At 43.0% G+C, this 17,226-nt stretch overlaps 1 protein-coding gene across 2 annotated transcripts in view; it reads right to left on the bottom strand.

Moving 5' to 3' along the window:
* Nucleotides 1-17,226, bottom strand: part of LOC146801628 (uncharacterized) — a 161,287-nt gene that overhangs the window by 67,546 nt on the left and 76,515 nt on the right. For both annotated transcript variants that reach the window (XM_085621098.1, XM_085621097.1), the window contains one exon: nt 7,416-7,563. In XM_085621098.1, the coding sequence (XP_085477224.1) occupies nt 7,416-7,563 (148 nt within the window). The remainder of the gene's footprint in view (nt 1-7,415; nt 7,564-17,226) is intronic.

Genomic DNA, 17,226 nt, shown 5'->3' with positions numbered 1-17,226 from the left:
TGTTCCTTTTTCCTTCGTCGTCTTGCCAGGATTTCTTTGTCATCTGGAGGAAGTACCCTTCTCCCTCCCAGTGTTAGTGCTGCGCCAGCGCTGCTACAGGTATTTCAAGACTCTTGTGCCTTTTAGGTGCAGTCACAAAGGGGAACCCACGGACACTATGGGAGCAGGCTGAGGAGCATTTGGCTTTTTGTGGTGTCACTGGGAACAGTCTGGGAGACAGGCTGTCGCTGGAGCATAGATTTGAGGAAATCAGGGAATCTCAGTGCCAGATTAAACCCTATGGAGGCCCCTAGGAAGTCGAAAGTCTTTAAGTGGCTTAACGCTGCCTTGTAAATAAGGCGAAGCCCTTATCGCCACAGGAACGTCGTAATAAGTGATGTTCCTGTGGCGATAGGGGCCTGTAAATATGCCCCTGTGTGTTCCCACACAGCTTGACTGACCCTCTTCTGTAGCCTTTCGACCACTGCTGGTACTTTTTCTGGAAGAGAAGCGGTTTCTTCATGGGGACACATATCTCTACGGGTGTGAGACGCGTAAACCTAGTTAGGAACACCACCGCACTTAACAGCTGTTGTTGTCAATAATATCACTTGGAACGGACCACGTCAGCAGGGCCCAAGACAGTTCCTTCTCAAATGTTTCTTAATGAGCACCCAGTCACCGTGGCTCAAGTCGTGGCAGAGATCTTGATGTGGCGGTGCTGTGGCCGCTTCAACCTGGTGAGACACAGAATGAAACATGTCAGCCAATGCTTTATAGTAGTCGAGCACCAAATTATCCAACATGTTTACAAGCATGTTGGCAGGCACAGCAGGCAACCGCATCGCTCGTCCCATGAGAATCTCGTGGGGCGACAAGCCAGTTCTTCTATCAAGAACACTGCATAGGATCATCAACACAAGAGGCAAAGCACCAGGCCATTTCAGAAATGTCAAAGTACACACTTTAGCCAACCTCGATCTCAAAGTGCCATTTATCTGTTCCACGTTTACTGAAGTCTCTGGCCGATAACTGCAATGTAATCTCTGTTCCACTTGCAAAGCTGCACACAACATTTGTAGAACCTCATTATTAACTGTGACTCTAACATAATTGGAAATCTGAACCTCAGGATAACCTCGCTCAGCAATAGCTTAGCTGCTGTGAGACTATCACATCTCCTTGTCAGATAGGTGTCCACCCAATGAGAAAATATGCACAACAGCACCAGAATGTATCTCAGTCCATTGCACTCAGGCATCTCGACAAAATCCAAATACATCCTGTTAAAAGGTCCTCCTGATCTCCCTATGTGACTCAGTGTAACAGCAGCTCTCTTTCCCACATTCATCTGCTGGCCTGTTAATCACCTATGACACAATGCCTCAGCAATTACTCATAATTTCGGGTTAAACGACGGTTGCCTAAACAGTCTCACCATTGCATCCCTTCCTACATTTGTAGATCCATGGATCTGTCTTGCCATCGGGTGTAACAAGGAATTGGGCAATACCGGTCTTCCATCACTCGAAACCCAAATGTCATAATCCCTTTTCACACATCCTGCTCTAATCCAACCAATTTGTTCCCCCTCAGAGACATCTTGCAATCATTTCACGTCCTCCCATGTGTCAGCAACTATCATCAACAAGTTGAAATTGGTTTCATCTGGGGTTTCATTCGAGAAATCTTCACTGAAAGTACAGGAAGTTAGTGCACAGTAACGTGCAACTTCGTCTGCATACCTATTCCCTACGGTGACAAAATCATTCCCCTTACAATGAGCGGAACATTTCCCAACTGCAACTTCTTGTGGCAATTGCAATGCTTCCACCAGTTTTCTGATAACCTCCCCATTCCTGATAGGAGACCCCGATGAAGTCATGAAACTTCTCTGAGACCATAACTGCCTGAAATTGTGAACAACACCGAAACCTTACTGGCTATCGGTGAATATTGTCACTCTCAGCTGGTCTGAAACACAGAATGCTAGTGTTAGAGCAAACAGGCATTGGTTTAGAGAATACTCCCTGGAGACAAGCAGCTTCCGCCAATCCTGAAACTGTACAAACAGCAAAGGTTGATCTAAATTTCCTACATTGTCTCCTAAGCATGAGCCATCCACAAACAGGATTTGGTCAGATTCAGGTACTGGCTCATCGACAATGTCAGGATGGGGTTTGCTGTAGAGGACAATGACATTGAGAGAGTCATGATCTTCATTGTCATTCCCCTCACAATCAGGAAATGATAAAAGGGCAGCAGGATTGAGTACGGAACAACATTTCAGAGACACGTTGTCGGGTGCCAAGATCACTTGCTCATATTTGGTAAGCCTGTTTGTTAAATGTTGTGTACGATTTCTTGTCAACAGTAGCTCTACAGAGTGATGCAGGTAAGCAGTTAAAGGATGACCCATCACAATACTTTCTCAACTCTCTTTGCTGACACCTGTTGCAGCAACGGATTTGATACATCCGGGCAACGCTGATGCTACCGAAGCTGAAGTAGCACAAAAAGTATGCAACTGGTCTACAGGCACCTCCAGGATGTGAGACAACACTGTGATTGCATAACGTTCTCGTTCATGACAAAAGAGTGAAAACGCTCTGTTGTAATCAGGCATTTCTAGTGCCTAAGTGTGACCCCTGCTCACTCTTAACGCCAGGAAGGCAACCAAGCAATCATTGCCCCAGAGCACCGGATCAGACACATCCTTGTGTGGCAACCTCTGCAGAGGTTTGGCCATTAAGGAAATGTTAGGTATCCACTGGTGACAGTAGCTCACCATTCCCAGAAACATTGTGGCTTCTTTCTGTGTGCGAGGCAGATTCATTCGCATTATCACAGAGATTTCTTTTTGTGACTCCTTTCTTATACTTTACTCAATTCACTGTCCCAAATATAGGACTCCTGTCATAAAGCATTGTAATTTGCTCGAGACACTTTATGTCCATTCTCAGCCAAATGAATAAACAGGGCAATGTTATCTGTTTTGCAAGCGTCTCGAGTACTCGATGCAACCAAAAGATCATCGATATACTGGACCAGTACCGAATTGCAGGGCATAACCAGTGATTTAAAATTGTTTTTCAAGATGATCGTAGATGGATAGACATTCCATGTACCCTTGTGGGACACAACACCATATTAAAATACGATTTCCCAGCCGGAAAGCAAATATATATTGGCTCTCCTCATGGAGGGGAATGGAAAAGAATGCCTCAAGGTAGAAATCGGCATATATAGCGGGATCTAGCACCCAAGAATTGGAGGGTTCCAAATATCATGCCTGTTATCATGCCGTTACGTGAGACTATGATGGTGTACAGGACTTATTGGAATATTTGTGAAGTTACTGATATCCGTCATCTTTATTGACAGGCCGCACATCAGGAACCTTTAATCAATAAGTCCCTCAAAGTGAAAGCGGTTACTTGGAACTTGGTTTATTTCAAATTAATTCTGGATATTTGGAACCCTCCAATTCTTGGGTGGTAGATCCCGCTATATATGCCGATTTCTTCCTTGAGGCTGACTGGGTCTTTCGAGGTTCATACTTACCTACCATATAAATCATATCGACTAATCAGTTGGATATTTAAGAGCCCTGACGAAGTTCCCTCAGGCAGATTGGGAACGAAACGCGAGGCTGTGTGCCAGTTTTAAAATTAACTAAATAAAGAAGTATTTTTGGAACAAATTTGGCCTGATTGATTGACTCCACAACGAGTGCACCTTCCATTTTTTCCTGAACATTTGGCTACAATTTGCTACTCCGGACGGCGGGTGCAGGAAGTGATTGCACAATCTACTGATAGATTGTACATAAGGATTTGATGTGCTTGACCCTGGTCAGCCATTTGTTCTTTTGGTGACAGCTTGTTGTAGCATCGAGGGCTGTGGTACTTGCATTACGAGACCTTTAGACCCTCCCATATTCTGAGATCAGGGTCTTGGCACATTCTAGGGTTGCACAACAGTTTCCTGTATCTGATTATATCCCCCATTCTTATCTTGATTTGCAGAATTAAGACGACATTCACGCTGCCAATGCTACAAACCATTCCAATAGTGACATGGAGTAGATTTCTTTAACGTGGCAACATCAACTCCTGTGTTTGGGTCCACTGGGACACGCCTGCCTCTTCCATGTCCCTGTAATCCTCCACCTGTCTGTACTTGAAATCCTGCCTGATATGTCCTTGCATTGGAGCAACATTGCCTACATATGGCTGAACTTGATTACCTCTCAGGGCAGCCTTCATTCGAACCAACATCAACTTCTCCTTCATCTTTTTGTGTCTTGTTTCAATCTCATTGCTACAGTACTTTGCGTAATGCAGAATTTCGTCTACATACTTGTTCTGCCAACAAAACAGATGCTGCTTAATCATGATGCTAAATTCAGGTCTCAAACCAGTCTCAAACCAGTCACAAATCTAGACACAAATTGTCCCATATCGTTCTACTCAAGAATATACATCTCACAGTACTGTTTGAAAGCCTGCAATAGCCTCTCGTAGTATGAACTTTCTCTTTGGGCTCTTGGGAAGTTCTTTCAATCTTAACCCAATACATATCCCTTGGACCTACCTTAGCCTTTAGCCATGTAATCACCGGATTGCATTTTTTCATCACCACGAAAGACATGTATTACGGGAGTTCTCTCCGGTTCATCTTCAGGCCACTCTGTAGCTATCTTACATGCCGACGACAAATCAATAGGGACCACAATTTCAAATAACTTGTTCAAGTCAACCCACAGCACCTTCGAAATTTTCACAAATCGATCAACTTGTTTGTACCATTCTACAGGCTTCTCGCTCAGCCTCAGAAAGTCATTTGTAAATGCAGCAAGGTCGCCTCTACTCCAAGGTACATAACCTCAACTAAGCACTTATCGTAGTGGGTAGGCTTCCATTCCAGTGCCCTTTTCTACCGAAGGAGGTGGCTCTCCTGATACCTTTTTATGGACCTTCCTTTTTGACAATCTGTATTCTCATTTATCTAGCATGCCCCAGACTCAAACGTATGCGGTTAATTCTCAAATGTGTCTTTAATCCAGGTATTCTATTCTTTTCTCTTCTCTATCTCGATTACTCTATTCTCTTCTATATCTCGATCACTGTATGCAAATCTGTGGATCTTTTGCAAAGCCTTTGTTCGATCTAAGGCAATGTCTTACCTTTTAGCCAATTCAGATTATTTCTCATGAGCCTGCCTTGCCTTTCTAGTAACGTATTTAGCTATGAACAGCAATTCCTTGGGCTGGTAAGTCTAGATTCACTTCAAATCTACACTACCACTTATGATTTCATCCAATTCCGCTTTCAATTTAACTACATCGATAAGATCTACTTTCACTTCTGGTTTCAGCCCAAACAGTATCCTCGTCAAATTATTAATTATTCTCAAATTGAATGTACCATAGCGTGGAAATGCTAATGCACCTTCTTTCTCTGGGATCTTGTCCAATTTTTAAGCCAAATAATTGTGAAGCGCTACATTTGTCACCATATGAGTTGGCATATCCTCTGGTGGTGCTTCTTCGCTTGTCCTAGTACGAGCACCCACATCGCCTCTAATCATATCCCTGATTGCTTTAAAGCAGCTCATTTTCTTTCTTTGTTTAGAAAAATCTACAGTACACTTTAACGATCAAGAAATTTCACGTTTCGCAGCAATATAACCTTCAACAACAATACAGGACCAAACGATGAATACAATGAATCCCAGCGAGGCTTTACACCAACCAACCTATCCGAGCGCGGCACACACCAACTTCACTCTCGGTCTCCTCTGCTGTGCTCCCTGCTCCTCAGAGCAACTCACCCTCCTTCGCAGTCTCTCCGTACTCATTCACACATTCACTTCAATTATAAACAACAATTGTCTGCTTTCCTAAAAGAATCAATAGAATACTGTCACCCGAAGAGCATACACACACACATTCGTAATGAAACCTCGATTCACCTTAATCAGTATAGTTTACCTCCTGCGCAAAAAGGTTTACCACATTAGTCACAACTGTCCCATTCACACAAAGTTCCCTGTCTCAATTGGGCCATCGACAACATCTCACGACAAACTCCACAAAACTCAGCAGACAAATACACTGCGCACTCCGGAACTCCAACAGCATAATACTAGACAACCTCAACATACACTGGAACGAGGAAAACAGTTCTCTGATTCAATCCCTAAATGAACTTCTACACAACAATAACCTTCCCAACACTGCACAGAACAAACCCACAACAGAGGAGCAATCCTAGAAGCTATTATTGCACAAGAAGACACAGTCACTATCACCTACACCCTGCCGGTTGACTCGTCAGATCATCATATCATTCTATTCCACATCAACCAATCTACTCAATGCCTGCCACGCAGGCAAAAGCCTCCCCGTTGGGCGAGAAATCTAAGTCAAATCAACCTTACTGACCTAGAAGATAGAGTATGCTCACTCCTTACCCCCTCCAATGACAACTCCTCCACAACAGAACTCACCTCCCAATACAATTCAACTATGATCTCCATCATGGATCAATTAACCCCTTAAAACAAAAAAGAGTCATAAACACCCCATCGAGATCCTGGTTCAATACGGACATAAACTCCGAAAGAAGACAGCTGAGAGCTGCAGAAAGACTCTGGCGGAACAGTCCGTCCACAACCCTTCATAACCGACTCAAAGCAGTACGCATAAAATATAAAAAACACATCAAGAACAAAAAAAAGTCCTTCTTTTGCAGTACTCTAGACAATGCTAAAAACAGGCCAAAAGAACTCTTCAATCTCATCAGACACAAACTTCCACCACCCCCAACCTCAGTTCAATCCTCCAAAGACCTATGTGATAACTTTGCTAACTCCTTTGACGATAAAATCACAAAGAGTGAACTCTCCCTTGATGTGTACCGCCCCTCCCCCCCATGTTACAGTCTGTTGTAACAACCACGCTCGAACCCATCTGGAAGAATCACCTTGTAATCATTAAGTAGTAATGCTTGATTGTTTTTCCCCTGTATGATTTAAAAGTCATTGCCAATGTTTGTTGTTAATTTTACACCAGTCTTGAGTGATAGAACTCTAAATTATTTCGTTCGTCTCGTGTACTGAACTTCCTCACATGTGCAAGTTTTGCTAGCATTACAATCATGAGGCTTTTGTTTTTACTCGTGCGGCTGTAAGCATGGGTCACGTTGAATAATTCCTGTTTGTGCACTTTGGAGACGCACGTTACAGAACATGCTGTATTTTTGACAGTTGAGCTCACGTTCCCTAATCACGTTCCCTGCAAGCAAACCGGCGTTAAACCAAACACGTGGAACACTGGTTCCTCCGCGTGTAGACCCCACCCTCCAGCTACTCTATTTAAAGCCCAAAACCCCCTGCAAACGCGCTTACGCTTGTTTTCTACTAACACTTACCTGAAGGCAGAAAACCCTCCTCTGCGATCCTGCATCGGCTCCCGAGTTCCTGCGAGGCATCCGGTCCGGTTCCAAAGGTCTTCCCTCGTTGCCACGGAGACGCCTCAAGCTTCCCTTCAGCATATCCGAAGTCACGTGAAAAAGATTCCTACGGGGAAAAGGAAGCGAAAAGAGAAAGCATTCAGCAATCAGTGAGTAACCGGCTGGCTACTAAAAACAACTGTAAGTTTTTCGGACATTGTTTTCTCTTTAGTCAAATCATTCTTATTTAAACTAATACTTGGCCAAGTGTAACGAATTTAGTGACTAAACAAGCACAGAACAATACAAATATAAAAAGACTTTCCTTATCTAAATGAAAGTGGAATTTCACTCTTGCGCAGCGCATTCTCCTAATTCAAGGCGCAAAAAACATAACTAAAGAAAGGACAAAAGAGACATTTGGATTAATAATTCTTGGCATTCTTTGGACTAATTAGTTGTGAATATTTACAAAGCAACATTGATCATCATTCAACAAAACCTTTGTGTAATCAGGTTAAACAAACAACGATAATTAAAGTTTCATCTTCATCTATGCAGATGTATATTCCACATTGTGTTCAGGTGTAGATCAAACTGTTGAGCAAAACAAAGGTACTAATATATGTAGATATAAAATCCAATTCTTGCAAATCTTATGTTCTTTATGCTAAATTCATGTTGTTCTCTGTTTAATACTAGAACTGTGTTTCACGAGAAGACTGACAGGAGAGCACAGAAGCACCTTGAAATTTGGAGTGTCTTTTTGTTTATTATTTTGTCTCAATTCCCCCTTCCCTTAGGAACTTAACTTGGTCAAACTGTGTTAAATATTCAGTTGAGTCCAGAGGAAGTTCTTGGGGGAAGTCGAGAGCAATCCACGCATCTCTCAAGTTGAACATCCTGCCTTTCAGGTGAGTGAAGGTTAACAGAAGCGTAAGCCTTCACAACAACTTAGGTTCTCCTTGAGAGATATGGATACTGATACAGAGATCATTGATGGACAAGCTATGGCACAAGCACTGGCTGACGATGTTTTGCAAAATCAATCTTTAGCAGAGACTTTACAAAAAATGCAAATTGAAATCGAAAACTTGAAACATGAAAATACAGTATTAAGACAGGAAGTTCTTCGTTATAAACCGAGAAATTCTTTATGGGGAAATCCTGTTTTGTCACCACATTTAGATTCATCAATGTTTGGTAGTAAGTCTAAAGTCTCTAGATCAGTCACGAGTCCTGATTCTAATTCCTCACCAGTGCAAGTAACGGTGGCTGTTCCTAATGTCGTTCCTTTGGCTGCTCCGGAACGCTTTTTTGGCGATTCTGGAAAATTTACCATATTCCTTAGTCAATGTCATTTACATTTTACATGTAAACCCCAGTTGTTTCCCACGGATGCAACTAAGGTAGCCTTTGTACTTTCCTATTTGGGAGGCACGGCAGCAAACTGGTCTATACCGTATATCGATCGAGATGATCCCATTCTACATAACTGGCCAATGTTTAAGAACACCATGACTAAATTGTTTGCAAAACATACATACGTACAAGCCAGTGACAATGAGTTACTGAACTTAAAACAAGGTAAACAAGATTTACTAACTTATGTAACTCAATTTAACAGACTTTTGACCGAAACTCAGTGGCCAGAGGAAAAGCGGACGTCGCTCTTTTATAGAGGATTGCGTGATGACTTAAAAGATGCCTTGGCACATATTGTGGATCTTCCTGAAGAGTATTCAGACTTTGTGGAGATGGTGGTCAAATTAGACCATCGAATAGGAGAAAGAAAGGGTGATAAAACCCGATTTGAACCCAGATTTTCAGTATCAAAAAATGAGAGGAAGGAAAGTGATTCCAAGGTATCTGAGTCTGAACCTATGCAGATTGGGACAATTAAAGGACCCTTGTCAGTAGAGGAAAAGGATAGAAGGAGAAAATTAAACCTTTGTTTATATTGTGCAAAATCCGGACATTTTGCAAAAGAATGTCCAATAAAACCTAAAGGGACAAAGAAAGTTAATTCCGTAGTCACAAACACTACAGGAGAACAGGAAAACTAACAAACTCGGCAAGAAGGGGGGTCTCTTGTACGAGTAAAGGATCTTTGTTGACCTCCAATGTTTTCACTAATGTGGTACCAAAAATACCTCGACATTTCATGATCCATGTAGTTTTGATAATTAGTACCCATGTGCGCCATTCCGTCCCAGTCTTATTAGATTGTGGAGCCACAGGGAATTTCATGGATATTAAAATGGCAGAAAAATTACAGATTCCAACTGAGTGGAAAACACAACCCGAATCTGTGTGCGCAGTAGATGGGTCAGCTTTGTCTTCTGGAATGATCACCAAGAAAACAACTCCCTTGATTATGGTATGTCAGAATGGACATACGGAGGGCGTGGCTAGGCGCCCGAAGAGGATGGCGGCGCCGAGGTAGGAGCTCCGCCCGTATCGGAGTGTGCAGGCGGTTTGCGCTCCTTCCAGGAGTTTTAAAAGGAGGACTCCGTCGTGGGATGCTGTCAGGCATGCCCTGAGTGCCTTTTTATCATCGAGGCGGCTTCGCAGGAGTCTGGCTGCTCATCTTGATCCTGGTCGCGGCACGGATTCGGCCGCCATTTTGTTTTCACTGCGCTCGAACTCTCCTCAGCAGCGCGTTTCATCGCGCAATGGCCCCCAGCTGTTATGGTGACAGTGTAATGCTTCCAACACCCCCAGCGGCATAATTGTTATGCACCAGCTCATACAGGTGACTTTTTATTTATTACAATGACTCTTTCTATGACCCCAATGGACTTCCTTTATTCACCTCATATCAGGCAGCCATTTTAGGTCCCCAATTCGTATCTCCTGGCTAGTATTACTTGTTTTGCTCCCAGTTTGCACGTGTGCTCTTGGTATTCCTGCATTTTACAGACGTGTCGATGGCTGACTGTTCTGGCAAAGTCTACAAGCGCAATTACATTAAAAATTCCAAGCTTTTTACGGAACTAGCCCATTTAGAAGCCTCTCAGTCTCTCCCTTTCAGTGAAGTGTCGTCGAACATGGAATCCTCCTCACAATCTTCAGCGAAGACGACGCCGAAGAGATTGAAAAAAGATCCGCCTTCGCCTCCCAAGTCCTCCTCGGTCATTTCGATGGAATTAATCCTTGAAGAGATACGGGCCTTGCGCCCGTTTATGGAAGAAACCAACGCAAAGTTGCAAGGCCTTACTGACAACTGGGCCTCAATGGACGAAAGAGTGTCATTGGTAGAGCGTGATGTCTCGTCTCTTCAGGATTCTGCGGCCATGGTCAGCATGCATACGCAGATTTCGTATCTCCAGAAGCAGGTGGAGGACTTGGAAAATCGCAACAGGCGCAATAATCTTCGCCTTTACGGCCTGGTGGAGGGCTGCGAGGGGAATGATCCTGTCAATTTTTTCAAGTCTTTTCTTCCCAAGATTTTACACTTACCCGAGGACACATCTCTAAACATCCAACGCGCCCACAGACTTGGTCGAGCTAACTCCTCTTCAGCCTCATCAGTAAAGCCCAGAGGGGTAATAATGTATTTTTTGGAATACACAGATCTGCTGAAAGTCCTCTCAGCTGCCAGAGCTTCTCCTCGTCTTGCATGGTCGGGCTCCACTCTGTTCTTTGCGCAGGATTATGCCAGAGCCACTGCGAATCGTCGTAAGGCCTTTTTGGACATGAGACCGGACCTCCGCTCCATTGGTGCCAGATACGGTCTCTTCCATCCTTGTTTATTCAAAGTCACCTACAACAATAAGACTACGACCTATGAGGAGCCTGCACGCCTTCGAAGCTTCCTGAATTCCTGCGGCCATGCTGATATGGAGCTTTCTGGACCTTCTTCTTCTCTCCCAACATGACTTATTTCCGAAGATGTATTATGATGTCCTCGCTCTTATGTTCGCTGGTTTTTCTCATTTAATGGATCTTATAATTTGCATGTTTCTCTTGTTGGGTTTTACTCTTCATTGAAATGTTTGTTATTCATGTTGTGGTTTCTTTTTACACTCCACTCATCACCTGTCCCATGACTTTGTCTCCTGTTGTTGTCTAACCTTATTACCATTCCTCCTTCACAGATCAATGTTCTGCGTTCCGCCTGTTCCTCCGGTTGGACGTCTCACTGACCCCGAGTGCCTGCCTTCTCCAGTTGGCCCTACCTCCCTTCCCCGTCTTCACGTCCGTCCTTGCTTGTCTTTGTTCCTGATTGTATCCTCCCTAAGTTACCCCTTGTAAGTATTCTCCATTCTCCTTCTGTCGAGCTGGTTCTTGTTTTGTTTCTTTTGACTATGTTTATTCCTCGTTTACCTTCAGATTCATTGGCTAATTTTGATACTGTTGCCTTTCATTCTTTCCTCCTTGCTATTGCTCACACTGTCGATTTTCTATCCTTGAGCCTTTATCTCAGCATGTCTTTATTGGTTCTTTTTCTTTCTTTTTGTCTCTTCTCCTTTTCATGGGGTTTTCTTTCATTGGTTCTGGTTTTCATCTTTTTTGAAATTAAGCAAATGTTATGTCATTGAATATATTGTCATGGAATGTGAAGGGTATCAACTCTCCGATTAAGCGTCAACGGATTTTATCACATCTAGCCAAATTGAATGTTGATATTGCATTCATCCAAGAAACGCATTTAACTGATGTAGAATCTGCTAAGCTTAAACGTGGATGGGTGGGTGAACTATTCTATTCACAGGGTGATGGCAAGCGAAATGGTGTGGCAATCCTATGTCGCAAGTCTCTCCCCTTTCAGATCCTTACCCACGAATCGGATGCTTCTGGTCGATGGGTTTATGCCAAGCTGTCACTCAGAGGTGTTCCAATTTCTCTGCTCAATGTCTAAGGCCCAACCACGGGTGAACCTTCTTTTTGGGCTGATTTCTCTCCACTTTTAACAAAATTTGTGGACCACAATTTTATTTTGGCAGGGGATTGTAATCAACCTCTTGACCCCTTTGTCGATAGGGCGTCCACGACCCCCCACATTCCTAATAGACCTCACAAGTTGTTTAACCATGCTATTTCACAGCATAAGCTAGTAGACTCCTGGCGCCTTTGTAATCCAAAGTTACGGGAGTACACTTTTTATTCTCCCTGTCACCATTCCCAGTCACGACTTGACTACATCTTTGTCTCACACAGCCTCGCTCAATCACTTCTACACTCTGAGATAGGCCCAATACTACTTTCCGATCATGCCCCTATTCTTACTAGTGTTGACATACTTCCTAAAATTGCTGTCCCTAGAAGATGGCGATTTAATAATTCCCTCCTCGCCGATCCCAAGTTTACAACCTCTTTTACCTCCTTTTTTGACGAATATTTTTTGATTAATACAGACGATGCCCTCCCTGATCACATTATCTGGGATGCTTTTAAAGCAGCTGCACGTGACTTTATTATTCGTTATGTGGCAGATAAACGCAAGACTGCGCGTAGCTTCACCAAACAGCTCCTTTCTGACATCAAGAAATTGGAACATGCCTACTTTACATCTCACTCTGCCGACAGCTTGAATGCCCTTGTTGCTGCAAAAATGAAATTCAATGAGAAGTCCACGGAGGACGCCTCCCTGTACTTGTTGAAGTCTTCTGCTAAATTCTATGGGGGAAGGAACAAAGCAGGGAAGCTCCTAGCTAATTATTTGAAGATCAAACATAATAAGTTAAATATTGAATCTGTATATGACCTTGATGACACCTTGAAACACACGGATGCAGATATTCTTGCTGAATTCTCACGCTTTTATAAGACTTTATATACATCTGAAACTCAATCCTCTCCCTGCTCCCTTGCTAATTTTTTCTCCACCATTCACACACCACCTAATTTCCCCCCTGATCTTTCCTCCTTAGAATCTGACGTCATACAAAAGGAATTATTCACTGCATTGCAACATCTCAAACCCAATAAAGCTCCTGGCCCTGACGGTTTTACCGTCGAATTTTACCTCCATTTCTCTAAGTTATTGATTCCACGGCTTCATTCCCTTCTTCATACTTTTGTTGATCGCGGCGCCTCCTCTGGGACTTTTTCGGATGCCCACATTTGCCTAATACCTAAGCCTGGGAAAGATGTAAAATATTGCAAAAACTACAGGCCCATATCTTTAGTCAATATTGACTACAAACTTTTCGCAAAAGTGCTAGCGATCCGATTGAATCACCTTCTCCCCGATCTTCTAGGCGAAGAACAATCTGGGTTTGTCAAGGGCCGACATATTACAGACAACACCAGACTTTTATTCAACATCCTGTCAAAGTCCTCCCGTTGTCAACACTCACTTGCAGCGATTGCCCTTGACGCCGAAAAGGCGTTCGATCGGGTCGAATGGCGCTATCTCTTTCACACCCTTACTTGGTTTGGTTTTGGCCCTAGATTTATTTCCTTAGTTTCCCTGTTATATTCTCATCCCAGAGCTGCTGTCTTTGCGAATGGTCAAATCTCCTCTTATTTTGATTTAGGTCGAGGCGTTCGCCAGGGCTGCCCTTTGTCCCCCTTTCTTTTTAACCTTGCTTTAGAGCCGTTCCTGTCCAAATTGCGTCAAAATCCTGCTATTCGTGGTTTTCAGATTGCAGATTCTCACATTAAACTTGCTGCTTATGCGGATGATATTTTACTCTTTCTCTCTAACCCTGCAGAATCTATTCCTGCTTTTCTGAATGAAGTCCGAAATTACTCCTCTATTTCTGGGTATAAACTTAACCATGACAAATGTGAGATCCTTCCCCTAACCAAATTTACTTTCAAACAAGATTTCAGCGACTCTCAGTTTACTTGGTGTCCTTCCCATATCAAGTACCTGGGTTTATATATCACCCCCTCTGTTTCGGACACTGTCTCTTTATGTATGTCCAAATGCGCACAAAAGATTGCTGACCTCGCTGTAAGGTCCCTTATACCTGTCCTGGTGGGGTCGTCTTGACACTATTAAAATGATGATCTCCCCTATTATTCTTTATACACTCTCTAATATTCCTGTACCCATCCCAATGAAATTCATTAAAAAGGTCAACTCAACGTTATCTTCATTTTTATGGAACTCTAAAAAACCCAGAATGTCTCTTGCCAGACTGATCCGTCCCGCCTCTGAGGGTGGTGTCAATTTCCCTGACTTCCCTGCTTATCAGAAGGCCTTTTTATTACATCAAGCTTCCCTCTGGCTGCAAGATCCCACTTCTCCTTGTCCTCTATGGACTAAGGTTGAACGCGCTCTCCTTTCTCCGTTTTCTTTTGCAGAATATCTTGCTTTTTCCCGCAAACCCTCATTGCTCCCTACTTCTATTCATAAATACACCCTTAAGCTTTTACTGTCTGCTACCCCCGGTCCCCCTACAACTGTCACTGATTTCCTTTCTTCTACCATCTGGCATAATAAATATCTCTTAATTGGTCGTAAGCCCTTTTATTGGAAATCTTGGAGAAGCCGAGGATTGATTTGGATCTCGCAGCTCTTCTCTGGCTTTACCTTCCTCTCTTTTCCTGATCTCCGTTCTTCCTTCGATTTGCCTTTATCCTTTCTCTCGTAGGTGGCCTGGCATTTACCACTTCATAAATACCGAATCATACCGATTCGGTATTTATGAAGTGGTAAATGCTATGTAGGTATTCAATCGGTAAAAATTACCGATTCGTAGAAATTCGGTAATTACCGAATCGGTATTTACCGATTCGGTAATGAGGCATACCTTCCCATTGATGGGAAGGTATGCCTCATTACCGATTCGGTAAATACCGATTCGGTAATGGGGGGAGCACATGCAAGGGTGGCAGGGTGTCACATTGACACCCTGTTGCACCCCTGATTCGGCCATGTGTGCACATGTGGCGCACATACATGCCCTAAGGGCATGAATGTCTGCCACATTGCACACTTAAACGTGCACAAAAATGCTTTTTTACACCTATTCGTCATTTACCACCAACCTTTAGTTGGTGGTAAATAACGAATCCCCACACCCACCACACACTCCCCCTACATCTCATTTCATGATTCGGTATTTACCGAATCGGTAAAATTACCGATTCGGTAATTTTACCGATTTGGTAAATACCGAATCATGACATGATCCCCCTACATCTCAAAAGCCTAAATACCGGTCGGTAACGGTATATTTACCGAAAATCGGCCGTTACCGACCGGTATTAGGCTTCCTACATGAGGCCCTAAGTATCTTCTACTCAGGACTGCGGTTTTGGAGGTTTATAAGCGGCTCTCGGTTTCTCCTCCCTCTCCTGCTCCGTCCACCCCCATTTCTCAACTTCACTCTATCTTGCGTACTGCTCCCAAAGCATCCTCTATTTATAAGCACCTTCATGCACACGAGCTACCCAGACCTAAGTCCAAGGTTGAATCTCAGTGGGAATTCGATCTTGGAATAACCTGGCCGGTATCTTTATGGGACAAAATTTGGACAAAAATCCGTAAAACTTCTAGAGCAGCTTCCTTGACACAATCCTTACTTTTTATTTACAACAGACTACTTCACACTCCTTCCACACTACACAAGCGATTCCCCAGTACCTCAGACAATTGCTGGTCGTGTGGCTCTCCTAATGCTACATTACCTCATATGCTATTTCTTTGTAAACATGTGCATGATTTTTGGCTACAGGTGTGGGCTCAAGTTAATGTTATCTTCCACACTTGTATTCCCTTTTCTCTCACTCAACTTTTCTTGGGTAGTCTATCCCCTAGTTGGGACAATGTAGATATGCATGTTCGTATTGTTGATTTGCTATTTGCCATTGCTTTTCAGCAGATCACTGTTAATTGGAAAAATGCGACCAATATTTCTTTCAAAGCGTGGTGGTACAATGTCTGTCACAATCATAGACTTGATAAGGCTTTTGTTTCTTCTGTTCACTCAGCAACCAAACGTGCAGACTTATGGCACCCCATTACGTTATATTTAGATAATTGTGTTGCTCGTTCCTCTCGTCCATCGCCTGCTCAACAAGAAGTTCCTAAACCCCCATGATACCCTTCTAGTGTCCATAATTTTTCAATTATACTGTTTTGTCTTTACTTTTTCTGTACTTAGATGTTTAGATATGATTGATGCAATTTCTTTGCTTCTTTTAAATTGCACATGATTATTATTATTTTGTTGTAGTCTCTCTCTTACAAATTTTACTTTGTTGTAAACTCTCTCTGACATGTTGTATTCTGTAATCCCCTTCCTTCCCCTCCCTCCCCTCTCCCCTCCCTACCTGATATTCTGTATTGCATTCTCATTTTCCTTTGCTTAATAAAATTCTTTTAAACTTAAAAAGAATGGACATACGGAAAGAATAGGCTTTGATTTGATTGATACCCCTACATTTGGGTTAATTCTAGGAGTACCATGGTTAACTCAGCATAATCCTAGAATTAATTGGGCTTTGAGAACGGTAACTTTGGATTCCACTTTTTGTCGTGAGACTTGTTATCAAGAAGCACTCACTGAATCTATGACTATTTTACATTGTGCGGCTACGCAAACACAGGTAGTTCATCTACCAGTTGAATACCAAGAGTTTAAAGATGTTTTTGACCCAGTAAAGGCTGGCTCCTTGCCACCACACAGGTCGTATGATTGTCGAATTGACCTAATACCTGGAGCTACCTTGCCTAACTCGAGAGTATATGCTCTCACAGAAGAGGAAACAAAATATTTGAGGACGTATCTTGACGAGTTATTGGCATCAGGGTTTATAAGACACTCTACCTCTCCTGTATCCTCGCCACTATTTTTTATTCCTAAACCTGATGGAAGTCTCCGCGCTT

Source organism: Triturus cristatus, chromosome 8, assembly GCF_964204655.1.
Source record: "Triturus cristatus chromosome 8, aTriCri1.1, whole genome shotgun sequence".
Classification (NCBI taxonomy): Eukaryota; Metazoa; Chordata; class Amphibia; order Caudata; family Salamandridae; genus Triturus; species Triturus cristatus.
This window is presented reverse-complemented; position numbering and strand designations above follow the sequence as displayed.